The sequence below is a fragment of the Ciconia boyciana genome, chromosome 1 (genome assembly GCF_034638445.1).
Source record: "Ciconia boyciana chromosome 1, ASM3463844v1, whole genome shotgun sequence".
Lineage (NCBI taxonomy): Eukaryota > Metazoa > Chordata > Aves > Ciconiiformes > Ciconiidae > Ciconia > Ciconia boyciana.
The window spans coordinates 101,790,815-101,813,972 of NC_132934.1; the positions used below are offsets into that span (position 1 = coordinate 101,790,815).

General features: G+C 37.4%; 1 protein-coding gene across 13 annotated transcripts in view; it reads left to right on the plus strand.

Moving 5' to 3' along the window:
• Positions 1-23,158, plus strand: part of EPHA6 (EPH receptor A6) — a 532,004-nt gene that overhangs the window by 399,592 nt on the left and 109,254 nt on the right. For all 13 annotated transcript variants that reach the window (XM_072885203.1, XM_072885210.1, XM_072885220.1 and 10 more), the window contains 3 exons: positions 2,402-2,472; positions 5,978-6,103; positions 15,707-15,892. In XM_072885203.1, the coding sequence (XP_072741304.1) occupies positions 2,402-2,472; positions 5,978-6,103; positions 15,707-15,892 (383 nt within the window). The remainder of the gene's footprint in view (positions 1-2,401; positions 2,473-5,977; positions 6,104-15,706; positions 15,893-23,158) is intronic.

Genomic DNA, 23,158 nt, shown 5'->3' on the forward strand with positions numbered 1-23,158 from the left:
TGAATTAATGCTCTCTCTGCTAAATGATAAAACCAGTTAAGTCTAACATTCTGTTGAAGTTAATGGGAGTAGTTAACATTGGAACATATTGTGACCTTAGATAATCTTAGAAGCTAAGTAAGTATTGCTACGATTACTACAAACACTGACAAACAGTAGGGTCTTCCAGAAGAGAGGAATTACTCAAAGACAAACCTTTGGAGAAAATGACTGTGGAATCCTGACATGGAATCCTGAAACATAACTCAAACGCTTCCTTTAGAAAAAGCTCACTAAACTCAGGAATGAAAAAAATATGGAAACGGGTTTCTTTCTGTGTTTATTCCTCCTGTTTGCTAATGTCAAGGATATCAGAGATTCCTTAGCTTTCTAACATCTTTCAATGGGACCATTTCAATTATGTAAGATATGAATTCATTTTGAAGTGCTGCTTAAATGCAGTGATAAGAGTGTATTCCACAGAAGACAGAGCAAGAAATTTTTGAATAAATACTCAATTTACTCTGGGAATGGAGGCAAATTTCTGTGTAAAAAATGGGATTGGTACCCTACAGATGTGCTCTGCTCACTGTTTAGAATTAGCAATTTGATGAGCTGTCGAGTCACAGGGCTGCTGATGAGTCTATTCATAGTGGAGAGGCTGGGTTAAATGAGCACCTGCCTCTGCACTCGGCTGAGTGATTATCCACCAAGAGCAGGCAGGAAGCACGGCTGTCAATTGCCGATAGAAAAATGAAAGCAACAGAGGCTTCAAGGTGCAGGATATGCAGTGAGATGGGGTCTTGGCTAAAGTCCAGGAAATGCGATGTTAAAGCTCAGCGTGATTTATTCTTATCATTACAGAAATTATTCCTGTCCGATTGTTCTGTAGCCAACACTAACGGGGAATGGGGAGCTGGAGCTGGAAGGCTCCTCTGCTGGTGATTACTCACTGGCTTCTGTAGTCAAATTTTGGGGCCACATGCATGCTCAGGAGGACTGGACAGGGTTAAAGCCTTGTTTCTTTGACTGTTCCCTTGGGCAGACACTTTGACTGCAAGAGCTTGTGTTCAGTGTTCTTGGCAGTTGGCACCCTACAGACCAGTTGCTCAGGTCCTAAAAATGGCACTGGCATGCTTAGTGGCCCCAGCAACTGGTGTACAGTCTAAAGATTTCCACAGAAGCTGAAAATCCACTGATTGCTGTTTCCCACTGTAAGGGTACATAACCGTGACAGCTTCAGAAGTTTCTGCCCTTCAGGTGTTCCTCATCACCTCTGTAGCAATGAATGAATTTGTGAGTCTTCCTACTCTGTTTCAGTAGTTTAAATGAACCACTGAAATGAGGTGGGTGTGTTCACATATCTCTCATATCTCCACTGCTAGTATTTTACTGGATAGACTATCTATAATTATAATTTATTTTATTTTATAAGGCTGGTAATGAACACACGGAGGCCAGTCATTTTTTTCAAGCTGGTCTTGGAACTGAATGTCTGTACACCAAAGCAGATGTCCACACACACTGCTGTTCTTCGCTGGGATCAGTGCCCCAACAGCCCTTAGCCTAGCCCTTAGACCAAAAGATTTTCTTCTAAATCATACTTCTTAGGCTGTTCAGTGAGTGAGAAAGGGCTTTAAGACAAAGAGCAAATATTTTGTTTTCTCTTGACTGAAACAGTTGCTCCCATTGTGTGAGCCTCTAAATCAGCATTAACAGTCCTGCAGGTAGGCAGCATTCAGGCTGGGGGAGATTTCGTTACAGGGAACCTGAAAGCTTGCCATGTGGCAGTTTTCTCCAACATATCCTTGCATTGTCGGGTAAGGTTGCTAACTATTCATGAACATCCACAGTTTTGTGTTGTTTGCCAAGGATTTGCAATTTTATAGCAATCATATAGGCATATGCTAAATCATCATATTCTCATAGCAGGCTACGTATTGTTTATCCTATATGACAGCTGCTATCTTAGAAGAAATAATAAGTCAGTGCCTGGCTCAGACTGCACAGATCTACTCAGGAAAAAAAAAAGTGGTCCTGATGTGAAAAACTGGATATGAAAGTTAATAGGATAAAGTTTAATTAGCACAAACCAATGTATGCAAACAAGAATGCAGGGAAGTAATAATTTATTAAAGTATCAGGATTCTTTGGAGGAGTTAAACTTGGAAATAAAGTAGTGCATCAAACTTGAACTTAAGTAGTTATTTTCATACTAATCATTCAACCATTATTTATTTTTATTTGTATCATCTAATGTTTGTAGTTCTTCATGCATATTTCTCTCTTTAGATTCATAACTAAATATATATTCCAAATGCAAAGATTTTGGCTTTCACAAAAGTGCAGATAAAACTTAATGTACTTTTATTTTATGCATGACAAGTATTTTAATTAAAACCTCACTTGTTTTTCTTAAAAGATGCCAGTGGTACATAAAGGCCAAAATGAAATCTGAAGAGAAAAGAAGGTCTCATTTGCAAAATGGACATTGTAAGTAGTTCAACACTGTGTTACATAATATCTATATCATGTTTTAAATGAAGAATGTTCATTGTTTTCTGTACTGCTTTTGCCCTTGATGTTTTAATCTGGCCATTTAATTAGTTCCTTATTGTGTGCAACATCAAGGGTGTTTATTTTTATTTGTAAGTCCTCTTGAACAATTTCACTTAATTCACTCTAGTTAATAAGGTTATTTTTGTATTCTATTAATAATATTTATCAGTTTTTCAGGTATATTTATTTGAATTCTGAACTGGTCTGGACCATATTGAATTTCTGCCTCAAAATTCCTCTCTTAGTGACTATGTGCCTGACTTGTATCCAGTTCTCTTTGGCTTTAGGGATCTACACTTCCAGCCACCCAAGGAATAAGAAGTGGAATGGGTTGCTTTCCCTCATGTTCCTGCTCACTGATCAGTACAGTGAGAGAACATCCTGGCAATCTCTTGTGGGCAGTATATTAGTTTATTTAGTTTAGTTTAGCTACTTAGTTTAAATTACTAGCCTCACTGTTTTATGTTAGAGTAGCTATTTAAAGTTTTTATTTATTCAAAGGGTATTTATTTATACAAAGGGTATTAATTTTTTTTTTTTCTCATTTTTGATAACATCCCTGGAAATACTATGATAAGACAGGAGCTAAGTCACCAGAAGTAAAATCCTTTTTCAGGTGACCCCACTATATCCAGCCAAGTGGCTCCTTCTGTCAAGGAAAAGGGCACATTTCCCCGTAAAGGATACTTCCTAGGAAGATTTGTTTGTCATTTGTTTCCAAACACGGTCAGAAAGGAAAGAAGACAAAAACCTTCCCGCTGGAGAGTTTGATATATGCCTCTGAGACCGTGACTGAATTTGAGAAAAGCCTCACTCAGTGTCTTTCAGGCCAGGGTAAATGATGGCTGTATTTCATGTTGACACAAAGCTTCATCTCAGAGGCTTCTCATTCATTTGAAGTTATCGCAGCATCAGACTTGAGGGGGCAAGTCTCTACTCATGTATGTGTTCCGTAGAACCAAGGATAAAGAGGAATTACTGTGATTTACCCCAGCAGCTAAGACTGTATTGCCAACAATACTCCCTCCTTTACACTAAGCACTCAGCGCCTCCATAAGAAGTACCTCCTTCATGCTAGCAGCAATCTTTATCTGACTGCTGACTACCTATAGATTTGGTATCCAGCATCTCAACTTGAAACCATACGTGGGGCTGCGCAGTCTCTGCTGGGATCAGTAAAAGGGTGATCTCTCCTAGACTGGCTGAAGCTGTTTAAAAAAAAGCTCCGCTGCAAAACCTGCACTGGTTAGCATCACCTGTTCCTGTTCCCAGATTTGTCATGTCCACACTTTACATCCTATGCTTCTGCTGTGTGCAGAAGAAAACCATCCCCTGTTCATCCTTCCTCTCTCCCTTGGGAGCTCGGTGTGAGTCAGAGGAAGATTTCAGGAAATAAAATCTTTGAAGGGTGTTAGAAAGGGATCCGTGATCTTGCTGATAATATGACACCCCATGATGTCTGGTGTCCTCCCCATTTTTGTATGGTGTGTGTACTCTATCGGCAGTGGTCCAAATGGCTGTTGCACACTACTTAATGAAGCCCAGCCACATTTATGTATCCTGAACATGTGTTCTTCACCTATTGTATTTAGGCTCATCAGATAATGAGCTGCTTTAGACTCAGCTACTAAGTGATAACAGGAAGAAGGCAGAGAGGTACTTAATTCTTTTAAAAGAGACTCTCTGGACCCAGCTGCAGTACCTTCCTCTTATCCCTATAAGTTGATGCATTATCTACATCAACTTCTCTTAATGAATGGAAAGTTTTCCAGAACTTAATCACCACATGGCAGCAGCCTAGAAAAATTCCCATCCAGATAGTCCAAGAGAAACAACGTACGTTCTTGGACATGCCATAGTCAAGAACACGAGGGATATTAGCCATGCCAGAAAATGATGGCTTGCTGGAGCCTGCCAAAGCAATCTGGCACCAACCCACTATGGCCACAGCCATCTCCAAGGAAGCAGACAGAAATTACCAAAGCCTTGTAAATGGATTTGGATTTTTTTTTCTCGTCTTGCACCTGGCTCTCTGGTTGTTCAAGCTGATCAGAAGAGAACAAAGCAGCACAGTCCTCCAGGACCCATCTTCAGAGAACAGGATCTCAAAGATTGGACCTGTTTGGCAAAAGGAATGTTCAGCCATCCACCTGTAAATGAAAGGATCGAATTAGAAAGCACTGTTTTCAAAGTAAAGGACAGATTGCCGAAATTGCCCAAGGAACAGCAGAGGGGAATATAAACTGCTTTGGCAGTAGTCACTGTTAGTCTTCAGGGTCTGCTTTTTCCCATATCTTTGAGCCCTCACTTGGTGTCTCTGTAGACACCCTTTCAAGTGACCAGCTCAGAGCTCATATTTGCTCTTGTGACTTGCTGCATTTTCCAGATTTACCAGCTGTACTTGAAGCATTCCTTAAGGATGTGAGCTAAGTGCAGAGACTCCAAGGAGCCTCTTCAGACTAAAATATGAAATAGCATTTGGAAAGGAAATGCTTACAATAAAAAAAAAATTTGAATGGACTTTATCTTACCCAAAATAGCATTTTCGTTAAAACTTAGCTAGGGCTGTTGTTTTTTCCTAAGGAGAAGTTTCAAAAAACTTTACTGTCCTTTTAAATTTTCTTCCTGAAATACTATACCTCAGGAGATGCTTGTGTTCAGCTGGGACAGAGACAAAACAGCATAAGAGTTTGACATTATCCTATCAGTTGAATACCAAAGACTGAGTTTTCTAAAGGCCTTTGACTTTTTGTTCCTGTGGGACAGGGTAAACTCTGGGACCTGTGTAGCTAGCAAACATGACAGTAACTAGAGGCATAAATACTATTCATAGAACCTAATACCCATATTTCCTCTGTTCTTTACACTAACACTGTTTATCAGTTATCATTGCAAGCTGAAAGGATGTTTGATGTAACAATGCACTGCTGCAATCCTGAGGAAGTATCTGTGCTTTCAGTCACCCAGAACATCTCAGGAGACTTGAGCAGGGTCCAGCAGGACCTTGCTCACAGTTTCAGCCAGTACTTTTGAATGCTTTTGCTAGTGTTGGGTTGGCAGAGGCTTATCCTCTATCTATGGATTGTAACACCCAGCTCTTTAATGTCTCAGAAGCCTCACCTAAAAAAGCCACTTGAAGGATAAAAGGAAATGCTTAAGTCTGTGCCCAGTCAATCTATGAAGGCCCTGGTGCTGCCAGCAAATGGGGACAACTTGTGCATTCTGTAGTTGGTTTCTGTGAAATCAGTAGCAAGCATTAGCAATTTTGGGTCATTATCCTCCTCTGTTGGGTTCTGGAACTTTAAATGTGGAAGATTTAATATATTATTTCCAATCCTTTCAATTGTCTAGTCAACCAAAAAAAAAAGAGAAAACCATGTTGTTACAGCGCGTGAATGTCAAAGAAAGCTTGATTCCTAGTATTCTCTCTTTTTTGCAGTACGTTTCCCAGGAACCAAGACATATATTGATCCAGACACGTATGAAGACCCATCTCTTGCTGTCCATGAGTTTGCAAAGGAGATAGATCCTTCAAGAATTCGTATTGAGAGAGTTATTGGGGCAGGTAAAAGTACACCCACTTTAAAAAATGTCTAGGCATGGATAGGCTGCTTTTCTCAAGTCACCATGATAATGCAAGTGGTCAAGTATAGTACAAAATATAGGCATATTTCTCTGATAGCACCAGTTCACTCTCAAGTGTGGTGTACATGAGGTATTGTATTTGGCTAATATTCCAAATGTGGGTATACTCAAATAAGGAGTTCTTGAAAGGCAGATTCCCCAAAGTGATAGGTTTATCCCAAACCTCTTTTAAGGCTTTATCAATTTTTTGGGTAGGCTTGGTTTGGGGTTTTTTTTGGGGGGAGGGGTTGGGGTTTTTGTCTGTTTGGTTTTTTGCTTTGTTCCAAATATACTCAAAACACTGCATCACTCAGCATTTGCCATAGTTAGTGTCACATATTCTCTGTCACTGAGGGGGAGATTAGATCAGAATCTCTTTCTGGGGGGAGATAAGATGAGAATATAGAAGACTGAGCAAAAAATATTCTCAAATAGAAAATAGGAGGAGTACAAGAGGGAAAAGGAGGGCCAGGCTTTCCTGTAGCTGTGCAGAGAAGGATCATTGGCAGAGTGGGGAAAGAGGAAGCTCTGATGAGAAGGTGTAGACAGTATAAAAGGTGACATGGAGCTGGGAAGCAGGATGAATGGGAAAAACAGCTGTAGGTTCTCCTATTACATCCCTGTTTGTCTTTATCCAAGTGTGTGGTGGGGACAGAGAGGAATTACATCTGAACAATTGTTTTAGACCCTGTTCTCATCTATGGGGTGTTTACCTTCAGTTGAGAACATCTCATTGGGGATGTAAGCCATTTCACAGCTGTTTGAAAATAAGTTTCAGAAGTTCATTAATCCTGTATGTATATTTGCCTTTTTTTCTAAGGGAGATAACATGCCCCTTTCAGGGATCTTACCCTTTGCTAATGTGCTATGTTTATAGACATGCCTATTCTGTGCATTAAGTGTTATCCACTTGTCTCACCTTTGGTTTAATTGGCAGGTTTTGCTACTCAGGAAAGTGCTGTGCAAGTGTTCCCACGCATTCACTTTTGGAAAGCCTTTGTAGGAATAAAGGCTCATGGCTGCTGTTTAGAGTTCACTAGAGGTCCTGGTGGCAGCTCAATGGTGACAGAAAACACACCTTTGTGGTTAACACAACAAAAGTGAAATACTTGAAAAGATCAGAGTCTTGTAAAACCATTTCTTGTAACTTGTGTTCTGACTCTCTAGGGCAGATAGCATTTCATTATTGACCACGTCCTGAGATTGTTTGCTCTCTGTTTTACCCAGTTGTAGTTTACTGAGGACTTAGAGAGACAGGGCTAGAAAAGGGCCTTACAAAGTTACCTAACTAGTGGGTCTCAATGCATGGCTTGTGACCAACACGTCATTCAGAAGGCCCACCAACATTTCTCACAGTTATAACAAATTAAAACAAAAACCAGACTGACAAGGAGAGTCTGAAGTTCCTGTGGTGCAGTCCATCCTCTGTGTTGTTACCTGCACACCGTCAATGGCTCGGGAGCATTAATCATTTCTCAGCCCCAACAGAAAGGGAAGGTGGGAGAGCTAAGGGTCTATGTCAGAAATGTTGATGAACATAGGAACAGAATCCTGAGCTCTAATTCCAGCTCTGAAATTTAATTTCTTCCTGTGAAAGACATTAATACAACCCGTCTTCAATTTACACAATATGGATATTTCTCTGTGTCCCTAAGATATCAAGAGTGGCTGAGTTTTGTAAATTGCTGTCTTAAAGGTACTTATAATACTGACTACACAGATGTTTTGTCTTCACCTCACTGTAATTTCATTTCAGTAGCAATAATTAGTATGGTCCATACTCCAGTGCCCATCTTTGAGCTATGGATTCTGGGCTTTCTTTAACAATGCTGTGTTATTACTTACTAAGCAAATGCCAACATACAAATGCTTTTTTTTTTACCTTATATAGTTTTGCTAATTTTAATGCCATGAATAAAAAAATAAAATCATTCACAGTACAACAGACTGCAAAAATCAGACTTACATCTTGTAGAAGAGGGTCAGTGGAAAAAAAATTTTTTTAATTTGCTCATAGTGAGCCCACCAAAGAACTCACGCTAGCAAGTATTGTCAGGAAAATTACTATCAGAAGACATAGTGCACTGTGATCTTTCTTTTTTATCTTCGTTTCATATGTCTTAGTCACTCGAAAGGAGAGGTATTTTTCAGGTGAGATCCTTCGTTTAATGATATGTTACTACACTGATAGCAATGGAAATGTCTCCAGTGTTGCTAAAAACTGTTTTATGCACTAGAAAATGTCATGCAAATAATAGAACAGAAATAAAACCCACTCTGTTAACAAACAGGAGAGAGAGAGTATTAACCTGAAAGTAAGAGAGAAAATTCTGTTCCACGCTGCAGTCCATATCGCTAGAGTACTTTAGAGTTCACCTGATTGCTTAAGCTAGATAATATGTAGCTGGTACTGTGCACCATTGGAATTATGAGCTTGAGAGAGCCCCCAGAGGGCTGACTTCTGCAGAAAACATTCCATCTGATTTCTTTTATTTCTTCCTTTTCTTCAGACATACTATAGATATTGATGTCTTAGATTGTAAAGCATATTGAACTACATTCAGCACTGGTATAACTGCTGATTTCAAAGGAGTTGAATACAACAGACAAGGATTGAGCTTATTGATTTTAGTTCAGATCAAAATTGTGTCCTTACTCTCAACTTAATTCATTTATGAAAATTCTTTACTTAGCTTCTCTCTCACTTTTCTTGTATGCGTGGGAGTGAATTTTTGCCTGCTTTGACATATTTTATTTTTATATTTTTTATCTTCTAAAATTACTTGGGTAATCTGCCATCTTCAACGATATTTGCCTAGCAGGACTTGCAAACTGGTTGCAATGAAATTTAAACCCATTTCCATACAGGCAAGATACAGGTTAAATACCATGCCTGAGGCACGGAGAGTACAAATTCTCACAGAGCTCTTCGATAGCCACTAGGGGACATAACATATCATTATAATTCACAGCAGTCCTAAAACTTTCTTTATGCCTTCTCTCTAATTCTCTATTAAACAGTGCAACCGGATATAAAATGGATTTCTTATCATAGGAGAATTACTTTTAAAAGATGTTTACAATTTTCACCTAAGTGAAACAGAAAATTAAAATCATTTACAAAATGAAACATTAAAATCTTTTAAGAAGTTAATTAATAGATGCATTTCATAATTTTTTTTGTTTGAACATCTTATTTTGATCAATAATTTTCATTTTGAATTTCTGTAACTTTAATTTTTCAAAACAAAAATTATTTCCATTCAAGGACTAAAAGTTTTCTTTTTGAAAATGTCAAAGTGGAACACTGGAAATATTTGAAATTTTTTTTCTAGCATTTCTGGTCAAGAAATTTTTGAAACTGATCTTTTCCTGAAAGCAGTTTCCAATTTGGTTTTTCAATGGAAAAAGTCATGTCCAAAAGCTCCTGACAATTCACTAGTTGCAGTGCAGATGGCTTTGACACTCAAGGCAAGTATTTTTTCTAGTTTCTTTGTTCAGCTTACCTATCTCTGTACCCAAGTTATCTTTTGAAGTTGTTGTGGTTTAGCCCCAGCTGGCAACTAAGCACCACGCAGCCGCTCGCTCACTCCCCCCTGGTGGAATGGGGGAGAGAATCGGAAGAGCAAAAGTAAGAAAACTCGAGGGTTGAGATAAAGACAGTTTAATAGGTAAAGCAAAAGCCACACACACAAGCAAAGCAAAGCAAGGAATGCATTCACTACTTCCCATGGGCAGGCAGGTGTTCAGCCATCTCCAGGAAAGCAGGGCTCCATCACGCGTAATGGTTACTTGGGAAGACAAACGCCATCACTCCTAATGTCCCCCCCTTCCTTCTTCTTCCCCAGCTTTATATACTGAGCATGACGTCATGTGGTATGGAATAGCCCTTTGGCCAGTTTGGATCAACTCTCCTGGCTGTGTCCCCTCCCAGCTTCTTCTGCACCTGGCAGAGCATGGGAAGCTGAAAAGTCCTTGACTAGTGCAGCAACAACTAAAACATCTCTGTATTATCAACACTGTTTTCAGCACATATCCAAAACATAGCCCCACACCAGCCACTATAAAGAAAATTAACTCTATCTCAGCTGAAACCAGGACAGAAGTATTTGGTAATTATAATCTTGGATGATGTGAATTGGAAATGTACATTGTATTATTTGCTGCCGAGTAACCTATCTGAGAATGATACCATCAAATCAGAAGTAGTATTTTCAACTAAAGCTACTGATTATCTCATTTCTGATTACAGCACTGTTAAAAGTTAAAATCTCCTAACTGCTCCACTTACCTCAGATGCACATACACTATAGACTTGAAAAACAAAGACTTCCTATTTATTATTTTTGTCCTATATTTCAGTCTCTGCTTAGAAGTGCAAAATCTAAGAGCCCCTGAGTGTATTTACCTGCTTATGCTCTGTTGTACAGGTACATCTGAATGCTGCATAAGACATTGGGATTCTCTGCAATCACTTATTAGCCGTGAAATACAGACAATTTGGTCTGCTCCTTTGGTGCCAAGTACTAGTAACATAGGGGCAGTCCTATGTGATGTAAAAAAAAGAGAGCAAATAGCTAAAATTGTTGCTTACACACTGACTGCTCCACATAATGATGTTTTCCCATCAGATACTAAAAACAGGTTCAGATAAGGTGGCAACAAATGGTCAAACTGAAAAAGCAGCAAGATCTTCAAGCAGTAACAGCCGATTGGAAAATAGCCTTTAGTAGTTACAGAGTTCAAGATGACACTTGGCCTGCAACAGTCAAAGACATCATAGCCAAAATAAAAGAGAATGTCTATACATTTAGTTGTAGATTTAATAAACATTCCTATTGCAAGTTCATATCATCAGGCAGGTAATAATAGGAAATGCAAAACAGCAACAATTTAAGAAAGGAGGCTGAGCTCGCGAGATTACTTTGAGAAAAAAATAATTAGTGCAATCTCTTCTTAAAATCCTTTTTCAAGTCACATTTACTGAGCTGATGTTTTGAATGCAGCAACTATATTCTATGGAGCCAGTTAATTAAAACTTTGATCTCAGCTCTCCCAGTCTTCTCCTCTGGTATGCTTTTGGTGTTCCAGTGAATCTGCAAACTCTCTGAATTACTATCCTTCCTTCTGGTGCTTTGGTGAAAATAAAGCAAGTAAAATACAGACTTTGCAAAGTCCTTTCTAAATTATTCATGCTTTACTTACTCCATGTGTAGATGCAAGAGATCTGCATTTAAGTAACAATATCTGCACATAAATCCAGATTCAAGACGGATATGTAGTCAGGTTACTTCCCCTGAGTGGCTACCCACCATCTCCTACTTTACATCTGGTTCATCTGAGAAAAAAAATACTGTTTTTTAGACCTTTTGATAGAATGAAAGATTATCCAGGTTAATAGCAGTTAATGGTCTCTTTTGTTAGTCTTCGAGTAACTTCTGCTGATATCTTGGTTCAAACTGGAGGGTAAAGGCAATAGGGGAAACAGTTTACAACCAAAATGGAAATTGCAGTTTGATCAAATATTCATAATAGCAAGCAGATTACAATACCAAAGTCAAAACAGAACCTATTTGTAAGTGCTTAGCTTATGTTTCTCATGGTAATATCAACCAAATAAACAAGTATTAATGAAGTTCACATTCTAGCAATAGTTACTGCTTAAATGGTGCCATTGATTAGTCCAGTCCCTTTTATTTTATCCACTACTTATGACAAAGTTTTACTGTTTAATTTGATATTGTATATTCTTGGATTCAAAACTCTTGGCCGAGTTTTTTTTATCACTAGTATTAAATATTCCATGAGCTCTCCCATGGGTTCATTACAAAGATCACTGGGTGCCTTTTTGCCAGTTCCCACAATTTGCCGTCTATTCATTGCTGTAAATTTTCTTTAGATGGTCCCTTTCAGACACTCTTCATACTGAACTTGCTGCACCTAGTGACATTGTTATCGTATTGGTTGATTTTGTCCTGTCCATGACACTTTTTTCTGCCCCATCACTTCTTGCTCTTTGGTTTAAGGCTTCAGCACCTCTTCATGGAAGGAATTCCCGGAGGTACTTTGTCAAGTCTGGCTTAAAAGTTACAGTTATCCTCTTACTGCTTCGTTAAGAAGTTGAAACTCAAAGAAGAGGCCAACTCTTTGATTTTTCACAGAGAGTACATTATATTCTTTTTATAATCTAAATCTTCTGCCAGTTCTCCCACGGGTCTAATGACTGAAACTGGGGAAGATGAGTTGAGCTGTATTTGGTGCTGTGACCTTTCAGTTCTATCAACAGCAACCGTCTGTGTTGTAAGACATTTGGTTTGATCCCATGTAGCAATACCAGACTGCATATCAGACTTTTAAGTGACTGACTACTCCTGTTTCATTTTAAATAACACATATGTTATGACTGAATGAAAAAAGGGATGTGTGGTTCTCACAGGGTAAGCTTGTAGACTGCTCAATTAGCTTCTTTTTGTATAACATACAGTAAGATGTGTGGGGTTTATATCATTAAACCAGGGATTATTTACACTTTATTAAAACTGAACAGACAATGAACTCTATCTTTTTCTCTAGTTATCACCAGCTTTTTCCCTGGAGCAAGGCAAGATGTCGACTTCATTGACATCTGGCTCTTAGCTTCTACTTATTACTCATGCAGTCTCGAACCTTTACTGCTGCAGGGTCAACATTTGTCTTGTTTACCTTCAAACTTGAGCAATGAGACTTAGATTCTCAGATTTTAAAAATCCCTTTTGTTGAATACATTCCCCTTTGACTTTAAAAACATTCAAAATTCTTTATCTGAACAAAAGTGTAGAAAAAATACTCTGAGATGAAATCTTGTCAGACTCTTTCTCAGTGTAAATAGTTCAATGCTTTAAATTATATCATTGATTCCCATCTAGTCTAAACCAGAACTAGAAGGTACTACACATACCTTAGCTTTCTAAATGTAGTACTGTCTGTTCTGTGAGCTGATGATCACTTGCTGTCTGTTTGACATCACGTCACAAAAAAATTGCTGTTAGTCTTCATGTTCACCAGTTTATCAATCCCAATATCCAAGGGGACTGAATTTTCTTTCTACCTGTACAAATCATGCATCCAAAAAAGGGAAAAGAAACAGGTCAGGGAGAAGGCATGATGTTCCTTCCCCTGCTTTGGATGTTGTACAGATGATAAATCTTGGGATTGTAAGTCCTTCCCTTGCCTCCTTCAGTTTAATTCATTTCAAAACACTTGATGAACAGCCCTTTACAGTCCCTGAGGTATGAATGCCATTATTTCTGAAATTCTGAAGTTGTAGTACTCTTGTATAATCTTAGAATAGCAAAACGATTTATTTTATAACCTATGCTTTCCAAATTATTCTCAAAAATGATATTTTGCAGTTCTGCAGATTTATTGATCATGAAATCTCTTTAAAAATCTGGATTTTAAGGCTCTAGTATTTTTGCTTTTGACTGTTTCATCAAGGGAAAGAAATTGGAAATTTTTCTCATTTTAGGCATTTAAGTTTGAAAAGCCAGTAAGATGCAGTAAGGTCATGGCTTTAGGGACGTGTTCTAGCACTGCTGGATGCGTCACAGAATAGAAGATTAATATACCATGTCTCCTTCAAAACATTCAGATTTCATGACTTTGGTTTATGGTAGGACTTTAGAAGTCCAAATTAGCTACTACTTTTTCAGTGGCAGTAGTGAGGCAAAAAAACTTTTAAGGAGAGCCTTCTAAGAGCTAAAGGGGCAAAATCATATAGGAAAATCCCTACCCAACTTCCCCTTTTGTCAAAAGATTCCCAGAGCATTAGTCTAATGACATATATTTCCACACATATGAACACATCTTCAGGGAAGCACATGCTTCCATTTATTTTTAAAAATTAGGTAGAAATAAAATAAATGGGGGGGGGGTGCTAGAAAGAAGACCTGGGACACTTGGTTTTTGTTAGCTGTTTAAGAAGCTGCTAATTTATTCAGAGGTTATGTTCAGCATCTGTTGATTGTACTCTTGCACTTGATGATGTCTCCGTTTTGAAGTGAAAGACAAGCTATGAAATTGTTTTTTTAATCCCTCCGCTCTTCCTGGATCTTATTGGCTAATAAAACCTTGTTTTATTTTAGTGGAAATGACAGAACCTAATAAAATAAAAGCTGTAAGACAATATCCATTCTAATCCTGTAACATCAGGGAGTTATAATTTTCTGAAGTGAAGCTTCTGTCTTTAAGGCCTCTCTCTTCTAGATTCAGTTCGTATCTGAAGACACACTGTTACAGGGTAGAGCTCTCTTATTTTGTTTTCTTTTGTTCTGTCCTTAAACTTTAAGGAAAACTAATTCAGACAGCACTCAGTGGAGGGGGTAACAAATTATTTCCTCCAGTTAAATATATATCTGTTTATGACTCGGTTTTGGTTTTCATCAGTTCTGTTTCCAAAATGACTGGGATGGATAGAGAATTTAGTTCTGCTGTGGAAGCACCCTGCACTGAGAAGTGCTTTGAAATATTTTTGTGAACACTGTTTTTCATTTACTGAATTATGACCCATTGAAAACTGACCTGCAGGCATCCAGACTATATTTGGTAGGGTTTTTAAATAACTTTTGAGTGGCTTCAAGATCAAAGGAAAGTTGTGATTTCCATACAAACTTAATTAGTAAATGTGTAAAGGGAATCCAAGGAGACATGCATTCTTCAAAGGCCCTTACATACACATGAAAACATCAGGTGAAGCAAGCTTTGAGATTCCTCTTGTTATGCAACTGGGTCCTGATTTGCTGAAACTGTTGCCCTTTGGCTGTCTGAACAGTGAAATATGTAATTCATTTCAAGTTGGTGTGTAAGTCCATTTAAGTAAATCATGTGCAAGTGCTTTTCTGGGGCATAATAGCATTAAGTACATTTTAAATGCTTTCTACAATTAGAGGATAGTCAGGTATTCTGATATTCTCATGGTATTTCTTTTCATATAGGTCTTACTGCATGACACCCCTATAGATAGATATTGCTATAAATAGATATTTTAGATAGATATTTTGTTATCATTAGAATTAAAATCTAAGTGTCATTACCTTCCTTCCTCATAGCATGCTCAGTTTTATCACAAACATGTTGATATCAAAGTTCAGTATCAAAGTGTCAGTAAATCAAGATGAACCACACTGCGGAGGGCAGATGGTTTGGCTGTTGGAGTGAAAGTACAAGTCCCCATGATCTCATGGTGTGGCACAAAGGAAAGGTGATTATTTGTTGTGAAGTAATGCTGAGTATTTTGCTTTTCTGGGATGTGATGAAACTCGTGAACTTGAATATCCCATCCGTTATTTTTCCGTCCACTTCTACAGGATGTGTGAGTTTCTTGAATATTTTTGCATTCTTGTTTCACTGACAACTACAAATAACTCTGAACTAATAAAAAAGACAGCTTTTAAGACAGCTATTGAAGGTTATTTTGAAAACTAAGGTGTTTAAGTTCAGCAATACAAACTGTACTGTAGTTCTTCAGGCACTGTGAATGATCCAACAAATATTTTATTTATTTAAGGTGAGTTTGGAGAAGTATGCAGTGGACGTCTGAAGACACCAGGAAAAAGAGAGATACCTGTTGCAATTAAAACTCTAAAAGGTGGCTATGTGGACAGGCAGAGAAGAGATTTCCTGAGAGAGGCTAGTATCATGGGACAATTTGATCACCCAAATATAATTCGCCTTGAAGGAGTTGTCACAAAAAGTAAGTTACTATTAATAGCTTTTTGTTGTTTTTCCTATTCTACTTCATTTGGTATCAAAATTAAGCATTACTTCCACATTCAATGTGGATTGCAATTCTCAGAAATTATCCAAATCTTAAAGTGCAGCAGAAACTGCAGAGTTTGGGACCATAATAGGAAATTCATATCCTGTTTTCAATTAGAAATGTTTGGGGTTTTTTTAATAAAAATCCTCCTCATTCAAATAAAGTCTTTACAGGTTCATATGAAATAGCACTATAAAGTTTGCTTGTAGGCAAGTGGAATACAGTAGAGAAAACCATAAATGTAACTGAGTTGACAATTAAGTCAAATCATCATGTTACATAGCAGCTATAGTCTTCTTTTCCCACAAGCACTCACTGTTTATTTGGTTGTGTTTTACTGATTTTGGTACCAGAAGAGATTAATTTCCTATTTTAAAGAAATAAAATGTAAACTCTTTTAAACTTATTGTACACTTGCAAATGATTCACTGAAATTCCGGAATGATCTATGAAATGTCTTACTCTTTATACCTATTGCAGCTGCCAAGAGATATCCCTTGCCTCTGAAATCTAGCATTTTTAGCGGGGTTATGGGCTTTTCTGAAATGCTGAAATATCTAGTTATCATTTAAGTATTACATAAAAGTCTTATTAACATGCATGTAATTTCTTTAATGCCAACCTTTTGCAGTAATGAATTAAAAAACTCATAAGGTATACTTGTCTCAAGATTAGTCGTTGCCTCAACTAAGCCCTGTGGTTTGCCGATTTGCAGCACTTACACTTTTATTTTAAAGATCAAGTGTTGTGTATAAAACAATGATGTCCTCTTACCATCACAGTAAATACAATAAATATGTTATTAATATTTCCTGCTTTCACCTTGTTACAATATCAAAAGCTATGTTTGGAAAACAGAAAGTACTAGAATAAAGAGGAAATTATAGCTCCTGAGCTCCTGTCATTGGAATGGAATTTCAATAGGTTTACAGGATGACCTTATTCAAATCTGTCTCTCTGTGGTTCTAAATTAGGATGAAAAGGATCTTTTTTATTTCTTCACACAGTATTGCAAGGATAAATTCATTATTATTTACGAATGTTTGGTTACTAGACTAACGGAATCCATTACATTGCAGACTTCTGGAAAGATATGGCTTAGTCTCCTCCATTGCTCTCCCATCAGTAACTTCTCTGCTGACAACAAACAAGAACATGACTTAATACTGGCTGAGCAGCATTGGAGATCTTTGTCAAGAGATGTAAATATGTAGGAACTTAATTGAATTTAATTCCTTGCTTCATAATCAGCAGTATAGCAGCAATTAAATTCCACCAGTCTTCACCAACATGGGCAGTTTATGAACCAGTATCCCAGGTATGACTAGGATCCATGTGGTGGATCTAGTAGGGTACGTCTCAGTTCTGAAAAAGGCTAATGGCTGTGATTTATGAACATTGTTTAAATCCAATTAGATGGTGCACAGAGAGTACAGTGTAATGTACTTGACAATGGCATGATTGTTTAATCTTAGCCACATTTATAAATTTTCTTTCTGTAATGTCTCATCATCAGTTTAGAGAGAAATGAAGATTGCATTAAGAAAACAGAAAAAAACAGATAAATCAGTGCTCCAACATTAAAGTATTTGTTCCTGTTCTACAGGAAAAGTGATTATAGACAACCTTAAGTCAAGAAGTCATCATGAGCAGTTCTGCTTTTCCCTAAGGAGTCAACAAAATTTATTATTGTTTTGGGAATGTTTGCTTAGAGGTAATATAAAAATAGTAGGTGTTACTGTTATAGTCACACTGTCCTATAAAAATATGCATCTCTCTCAGATATAAAATAAGCAGAGAAAGTTGGAAAGAAAATATTTTTGGGTCAGGCAGGTTTAAAAAAAATAAAACAATTATGCAGCAATAATTATAGAATGAAAAAAATACATGAGTTATCAACAAATTTCACCCCAAGGCATGGAAAGTGCAAGTTATATAAAGTGTAAAGGACAAAGTTGTGCAGTACTGCTCTGCTGCAGGGAAGAAGCCAGGAGGCAGGCTGAGCAATGGACACAGACACTCTGCTATCCTTCTCTTTTGCCACTTTATCTTTAGGATGTTGCCTTGCATTTATACTGCCCCATCTGTGGTATTTAGAGAATAACATGGCTTCGGCTAGGAGCAGAAGTTACCTTGCACTTCACTAAATCCTAAAGCTAGGATTGCACAAGCCAACATGGTACAGAAATTTCCTATAACTAAAAGGTGTGCTGCAAAAGTGAGACAGAACCTTGTCCTAGCCAAATTATTTACGTAATGATAGCATGATTAAAAGGTGTTTTGTGTTAAAACTTAAGATTAATAACAGCAGAAACTATTTATCTGATAGGCATTACAGTTCCACTAACCTATAAAGGCACATCGGATGCACTAAATTTGATTAATGGACGCGTAATGCTGTTCTTAGCACATGCTTTCCTCTTTGTAACCATTAGTCACTAACTTCTAGCAGTTGCTGATATATATTGCATCAGTTTGTAAGCAGTATCTTCCATTACAGTGTCATTGACTATTGAACAAAAAAGAAAAAGGATTTGATTGTAATAAGCAAAAGTGCTCTACCAAGTCAATAGCTATTGACTGGGGCAATAACAAATTTGCCTGTTCATTACAAATGAGAGCTTTTATCTGGTGCTACCAGCTAAGCAGACGTTAACTTTTAAATGATACTGTTTTCAAAATTGCTATGGAATATGTACTGTACAGGATGAAAAAATGCTAAACCAAGCCTGCTCAGAAGTAGGTCTGAAACAGAGTTTTAATCCCCTTTTCTGATTGCTTCATTTCTCATTTGTCCTAACTGCGATCCCTAATCACAGAGAGCAGTAGGCAGAACAGTTGCTGTAGCAGAAGCTTTCTGTTAGCAGAGAGTTCATTTCAAGGGCAATTTGCCGGGCCAAGGCAAATACACCATAGCACAGAATCTGGATCCGATAGTTCACTTATATTGCTAATCAGAAGTCACAGGGGAAACTTTATTCCTGTTTGGTTTGTTTCAGCGTCACCATTCCTTGCATGGTTTGCCACAAAAGGCTGCTTAGTGCCTTGCAAATTGATGAGAGAAACTTAGGCACTTTATAAAAACATCCATGTTTCCCTTTCAAGTCATATTAGCACAGTGATAATTTTGGGAGCTCTTCTTGGGTGTGTCAGGGCATGCTCAGCCGAGTTGTATGTCACTGTCCAAGCTGCTGCTATTTCATAAACAGGTATAAGAAAAATAAAACTTCTTTCTCCAGCATGAACATATGTAACCAACATTGAGATCTGGACTATATAGAAGATGTGTCTTCCACTTCTACATCATGTTGAATTCTGTGTTGCAAACTTCCCATGAAAAGTCTGTAAATAAACTAAAGCTAGGCTTACAGCAAACACCTGCCAACATAACTCTATCTACAAGAGACATGAAAAAACGGTCTCTGACTATTGTAACTGTACTGGAAGAAATCATTGGTTTTACACTAGCCAAACTGGAATCTATAGTTAGTTTAGCTTGATGGTATCTTACACGATAGTATAAAACACGGCCCTGTCAGTACTGTGTAATACTGTGTCGATACAAAATATCAATGCATGCAAGGGCTTTATTGTAGTCATAATCTTAGTTTGTTTCTCTCCCCGTCAGACTTTACCCCAAATAACTTTCAATTGTTAAAATTAATTTCTAAGGAATTGCTTCCGTTTCTGAACTTTCACTACTGCAGGATTTGCACCTGTCACATTTACAAGAGGAATCTTTCTAAGGCATTCATTTTCTTTAACAACATTCTGTATATTGTTATTCTCCAGAAGAATTTTCAAATTAATCCCTTCACAAAAGGAGGATGACTGAAGACAGCACCTAGATTTTTGGTTCTGTGTAAGCTCGCATCCCCATAACATCGAGTCTGGGTTTGGAATGACACCTTCAACTCCCTTATTGTCTCCTCACTGTTTTGCTTTAGTGACTTCCAAATTGTGAATGCTATCACAGTTCTGAAATCTTTAGTCAGTCATCTGGCAGATGACATTCAAAGCTTTAATCATTGAGTTTCTTTTTAAATTATTGTATATAACATGTTCAGTGCAAGAAGAGTCGTGAGGTCAGTATACCTTGCCTTGTCCACAAGGAAGGCAAAGCAGCCTTCACTACAGTTTGCAGTATGTAGCTCTTCATATCTGACCCATTTTTCATTTATCAAAAATGCAGGAGATAACAATGATTTTTTTTTTTCAGCCAAGACATTGTGTTCTGGGCCTTTGAGCCCTTAGTGTAATGAATCTAATGCTGTCCTTTTCTCCAGCCTGTTAACAGGTTGAGACTGTTAAATGGAGTCCAGAATTCATTTTGGAAGGTGACATATTTTCCAATACATGTGTCTATTACACACAGCATTGCATACTTGGCTGTTATGCAAAGATCGAGGAAATTTTGTGGCACTGTTTGACCTTTTAAGAGTTATGTTGTGACTATCTGAAGTAAGTTACACCATGATAGCTTACAAAATATGATTATGATTATACACCAAAAATGTGACCTACATTACAGTATTTATCATTGATTTCTGAAAAGTAAAACCCTTAGGACCAACAGAAAACATACGATGTTAATAAATTCCATGTTAGCATTATAGTATTGTTTATAACCTAGAATGTAACCAGTTTCAAACCTTGACATTTACTTGTGTCAATAATCTCAGTACATCACTGAAGACATCACTGGCATCTCCAGACACAGATGTACTTGTGGGAGGCCAAAATGGCTTCAGACCCACCCCTTAAACCCAGCCCTTGCACTGGCAGGCACTTACACTTGCCTTATGCAACACAGATACACAGCAGGATATGAAGACATTATTCATGCCTGAATATCTTCCATTCTGCTTATGGACAAGCCACTGTGACACACAGTGGTGGTGAGACTATATGTGTGTCATATTAGCCAGTGGGCTTTACATGGCATTAGGCATAAAGCTGAATTTGTCTGATGAAGCATCTTGTGGCCATGCACATAATGATACACAAAACAGCAGAATTTCAGTCGTGTTATAAATTGTTCAGTAAGTGGAGCTGTAAATTTAAATTTGGCTCACTGTCTCCTTTGTATCATGCTTCATAGATAAATGTCACAACACATTACTGAATTCAGTGTTGCTGTGGCCAGCAAATTAACGCAAAAAACACAACCACCACCTGCACTGTTAGGCAAATTTACTAGATCAATTTATTAAAATATCATCCAAAATAAAGAGTTGAAAATTAGAGCTGTGGACATGACTGCTGTAACACAGACAAAACTAAGTATCTATAGCCTTCTTGCAAAATAGGTTACCCTTCATGAACTGATATTCAAAGAACGTAATTAATGTTGCTAGTACTGAGTTATTTTTACACATGCACGCATGCATGTGGGTATTTCAGATAACACATACAAACTACCATGCACTCCATTTATTGAAGGTTGCAGCCAAAAATTAAGAATACACAATACTTGATTCCTCTGAATGACACACACTTAAAAGAAATTAGCTTGTAAACCTCTGGAAAAAATAATTTTTTCTTTCATTCATTGCAATCTGAGACTTTTTTTGGCAAAAATTAAAGGGCTCTTATGGTTTCCTGAAGTTCAAATCAGTCACATTTCTGCATTCTGCTTTTCTGTTTTGCAGCTAGCAAGCTATACATTGTAACTGTCAACTCTGCCGTAACATGTTTCACAGGACGATAAGCAATGAAGAAAAAGCATATTGTCAAATGATCAAACAGCTAACCTCTTGTTAGCAGCAGCTTAATCTGACCATGATACAGTGTCTAACATAACTAAACTTTTATAATTCTACTTTTATAAGTTATGCCTCAGAAATAGGATTTCACTTTCTTCAGGAACCTTTGCCTTCAGATGTCTGTATTCAGACATGTAGGACCTGACTTTCAAAGATATTTAGATGCTTTGATGTGAAATTAAGTTCTAGTAGAAAAATAGGTGACAAAAATCATTCTTACCAACAGCCGTAAAAAAATAAAGCCTCATACATAAGAAATGGCCAGATTTTTTTTTCTTTTTAAGGAGAAGCATGGTCATGAATTTGCATAACTAGCATAATTATTAACTGCAAGTGATTGCATTTCCATATATCTTCTGAATAAAGTATGCAATTTCTTCCTCCATCATTAAAGTACAGTAAGTTAACAGGCAAGATAGTTATAGTGTGTAGGTGATATATGAAAGCTGGGGCTTTTTTTAACAACTGTAACCAGAAGATTTAATGAATAACAGAGAGAGACAAGATCACACTGTGCTGACAGGTTTGCTGCAACAACATGGCTGATGTGGTCCCTGTGTAGGAAAACCATATGAGCAATGAGGAGAACAATTATAAATGACAAATGCAACTTCAATTGACAGGTAAAGGAGTGAGGGGGTTAAAGACTGTATATAAAGCAATCAATAATCCTGATTCACAAGCTGTGTCTGGTTGATTTATTTTGATAACTGTACATTCATTTATTATTCTTTATACATGTATTGGTAAAGTCCTGTTGCAACTTTGTTGTTGCTAAATCTTTGCTGAGAAGTGAGGTGCTCTCACTCAAATTAATACCAAGACATGCTGGGTTTGAGAATAATTGATAATGATAGCTAAGAGAGGTTCTGCTGTATTTTAGAGCCTAGCAAAGTTAGATTATATCAGAAGCATTATTTGGTAAGCTTCAACCTAGTTGTTAAATATTACAGTACTCTCAAAACTGAAGCAGGGTTGTGTCCTTTTAAAAGGCAAATTAAATAAATGCTTAACTTTGTACTATTGTTCAACAATAAATCATTGTCTTGTAATTCACAGAATATACAGCATTGGGCTGTGAAGGACACTGAGAGGTCATCTTGACCATCTTCCTGCCCCAAGGCAGAATCAATTCTATTTAAACTAGTCTGGATAGGTGGTTGCCTATCCTATTCTCAGAAACCTCTCCTGGTGAAGATTCCACAGGCTCCCTGGGCAATCTGTTGAGTGTTTAACTGTCCTCATACTTAACCTTCCTAGTGTTAAATTGAATTTTTTTTTACTGCACCTTAAGGCCATTAACTCTTTTCCTGTCTGTGGTAGAACAGTTTGTGCCTTTCCTCTTTGTAGCAATATTTTACATTTGTAGACCATTATAATCTCTTTACTGTCTTCAGTAAATCACCCAGGTTCTGTCAAGTCTTTCTTCATGGTA